Source organism: Pinus tabuliformis, chromosome 8 (assembly GCF_031772625.1).
Source record: "Pinus tabuliformis cultivar Carrire ecotype Pingquan chromosome 8, CPIR1, whole genome shotgun sequence".
NCBI classification, from domain to species: Eukaryota; Viridiplantae; Streptophyta; class Pinopsida; order Pinales; family Pinaceae; genus Pinus; species Pinus tabuliformis.
In genome coordinates, this window is record NC_142294.1 from 230,803,868 (window position 1) to 230,806,515 (window position 2,648).

The 2,648-nt window shown below is 40.2% G+C and overlaps 1 protein-coding gene across 1 annotated transcript; it reads right to left on the reverse strand.

Annotated features, from left to right (window-relative positions):
* Positions 1 to 286: 286 nt before the first annotated feature.
* Positions 287 to 1,746, reverse strand: LOC149234972 (uncharacterized). The gene is made up of 2 exons (XM_089372027.1): positions 1,488 to 1,746; positions 287 to 1,337 (listed from the first exon to the last, which is right to left on the reverse strand). The coding sequence occupies exons 1-2, from the start codon at positions 1,576 to 1,578 to the stop codon at positions 589 to 591; spliced, it is 840 nt and encodes a 279-aa protein (XP_089228153.1). The 5' UTR covers positions 1,579 to 1,746; the 3' UTR covers positions 287 to 588.
* Positions 1,747 to 2,648: the final 902 nt, after the last annotated feature.

Genomic DNA, 2,648 nt, shown 5'->3' on the forward strand with positions numbered 1-2,648 from the left:
GCTTTTATACACTCACTGTGATGTATGCCTTGGATTTTAAGTCCACAATTGTTATTTATTTTTTATATTTGAGGCCACTAGGGTTAAAAGTTTCTCTTTTTGTTAACTAGAAAATAATTTCAGGGTATATAATGCACATGGAATGTAGTTTATAATTTTTTCTGGGAAATAGAAAAAGTAGAATCTTGTGTCTTAATGTACTCCATCAGCTCCTCTTAAGACGGTTCGAATTTAAGGAACTTAATCCACCTTAGACTACAAAAAGGATACCCAGTAAATATCTGTATGAATCAAAATCAGAAGCTTAGTCACTGGACATATAATATTAAAGCAACTTGCCAAGGGCCATTAGACTAGTACTTTGCACAGAAAAGAAACATATATCTCACCCACAAAATTGTGGTATACAAGATGCCCCAAAAGTTCTTGTAACAATAATAATGTTGGGATTCTGACCTGCGCTCAACTTGGCCTTTGCGTCAATCTTCTTGTCTCTGATGCAGGTACACTTTCATATTCAATGTTTTTCAGGCATCAACTTAAAACTCAAAACGTGTGTCTTTAATCAGTAAAGAAAAAATCGTTGGTTTATCTTCTCCAAGCAATTGCTAGCAGCCCTGCCGAGATGCCGGCAGCGCAAAGTACAATAACAGCATTTAACTTTTGAAACAGTGATATGACTCCTTTAGTAACCTGCAGTGACAGGGTGAGTATCTGCAACCGACCCTGCTCCTCCATTTTTGTGAAGAAGGTCATTGGCTTGAGTACCTGCCTCAGCAGGAACGCAAAAGTGAAGGGAAAAGCAAAAGCAAAGAAGCTCTGAATTGAGATCTCTGACAATGGCCCGGCCTTGGTGACCCAATGAATCCAAGCCCCGCATGTTAACTGGGCAAGAGCCAGGAGTGCAAAGCCTTTGCTAAGGTCATATATTGTCCTCCTCAGCTGATTCAGTTCTTGCCTCAGTTCGTTCGCCACAGCAGACATGTCTCTCTCTACAGTTTGTCCCTCGATTTCTTGCGAATCCCCACGACCAGAATCCTCGCCACTAAAGCCCTCATTTTGGCCAATATTTTCTGGATTCGGGCTAGGGTTTTGTTTTGAAGAATCTGAGAAAAACCTGACAGAGCTCCAAGAAATCGAAGGCACGATGTCATGCGGAATTGATTTGAATCCACTTTGTAATGGGCATTTGGGTACGCAAAAACGACCTTGGCCGGTGATGTAAGTACTGGCATTTTCTTGTCTGTAGTCAAATAGGGTTTGTGGGGGTTTTACAGGTTGGTTGGAAGCATGATCGCGTCCCAGCAAAATGTTTTGGAGAGGAGATACGCGTGAAACTGTGTAGCAACATATCAAAAATAGATTTTATGTTATCTATAGGTTCCACAGCCCACATTTAAGCCAATTGCTTACACTAATAAATGCCCTGGAAAATTCTGCATTGAAGAGCAAACAGATAAGAAAGGACTGAATGAAATAGTGATTACCTGATGACAAAGAAGAGATCCAGACGCCATGGATGGTTCGCCCAACGCTTGGGTGGGTCGCTTTCCTGATGATGAGAGAAGCCATGGACATATATCTATTTTGGCAATGTTTGCTGGATTGCAGCACCAAGCATTCGCTTCTCAAAGCTGATAGGCAGAGTCCAAAACGTAATTTTGGTTTGGGTATTAATCAAATCTTGGAAGGATTGTTTATCGTTTATTTTATGTGAAACTGGAAAAAAATAGCTTTTTGTGCAGCCGGGGGCGACTTAGCCCTCCTACTTGTTTTAAGGAGCCCACATGTTTAACGACTTAGCCCTCCTACTTGTTTTAAGGAGCCCACATGTTTAACATAAACCTTCAGTATGGGCTAGAACGAGAAGGCAACCATAGCAGATGACTGGACATTTTGTCGGGGTCGTAAGCGAACAGAGGCTAATTAATATTTTTTAATTCGAATTTTAAAACATTAAATAATAAATATCATAATTTTGTTGTCAAATCAGTGAGGATAGTGATTTCTAGTCACTAACCACAAATACAGGCTGACTCATTACTGTTATTCAAGGAAAACCACGCCACTTGGAATAATTTGTTGGTGGTTCATAAGGGGTAGGCTTTCGCTGAAGATGCCTTTGGGCCTACTTGGAATAATTCGTTGGTGGTTCATAAGGAGTAGGATTTCACTCCTACAAGATGCGGGCCCTTGAGTCATTAACATGTTTCCTTACATCTAAGAAAGACTAGCTCTTAGCCACGCAGAAGCAGTGTTAGGGCATACTCCAGGCCCTAAAATATCAATGGATTTGTATGTGATTTGGTTGTTATTTAATATTATTTAAATTTTAAATTTAATTGGGAAACCTTATCATAACTTAGTTGTCAAACCAGCGGTGACGACAACCATCTCTGGTTGCTCTCTGCGAATGCAAGTTAATTCATCACCGTTATTCAAGTAAAACCACGTCACCTGGAATAACCCGTTGGTGGTCCGTAAGTGGGTAGGCTTTTACTCCTGCTAGATGCTTCTGGGTCTCGAGTCGTTAACTGTTTCCTTATGTCCGAGGAAGACGAGTTCTTAGCCAATAAGATGCAGTTTTAGGGCATACTCAAGACCCAGTGTTTTTGTTATCATTTATATTATTTAAATTTTAAATTTAA

Excerpts from the sequence above, each read along its gene's own strand:
- LOC149234972 (XM_089372027.1), bottom strand. The coding sequence starts at position 1,578 with ATGTCCATGGCTTCTCTCATCATCAGGAAAGCGACCCACCCAAGCGTT. Across the intron at positions 1,338-1,487 it reads GATCTCTTCTTTGTCATCAG|TTTCACGCGTATCTCCTCTC; the intron begins GTAATCACTATT and ends GTTGCTACACAG.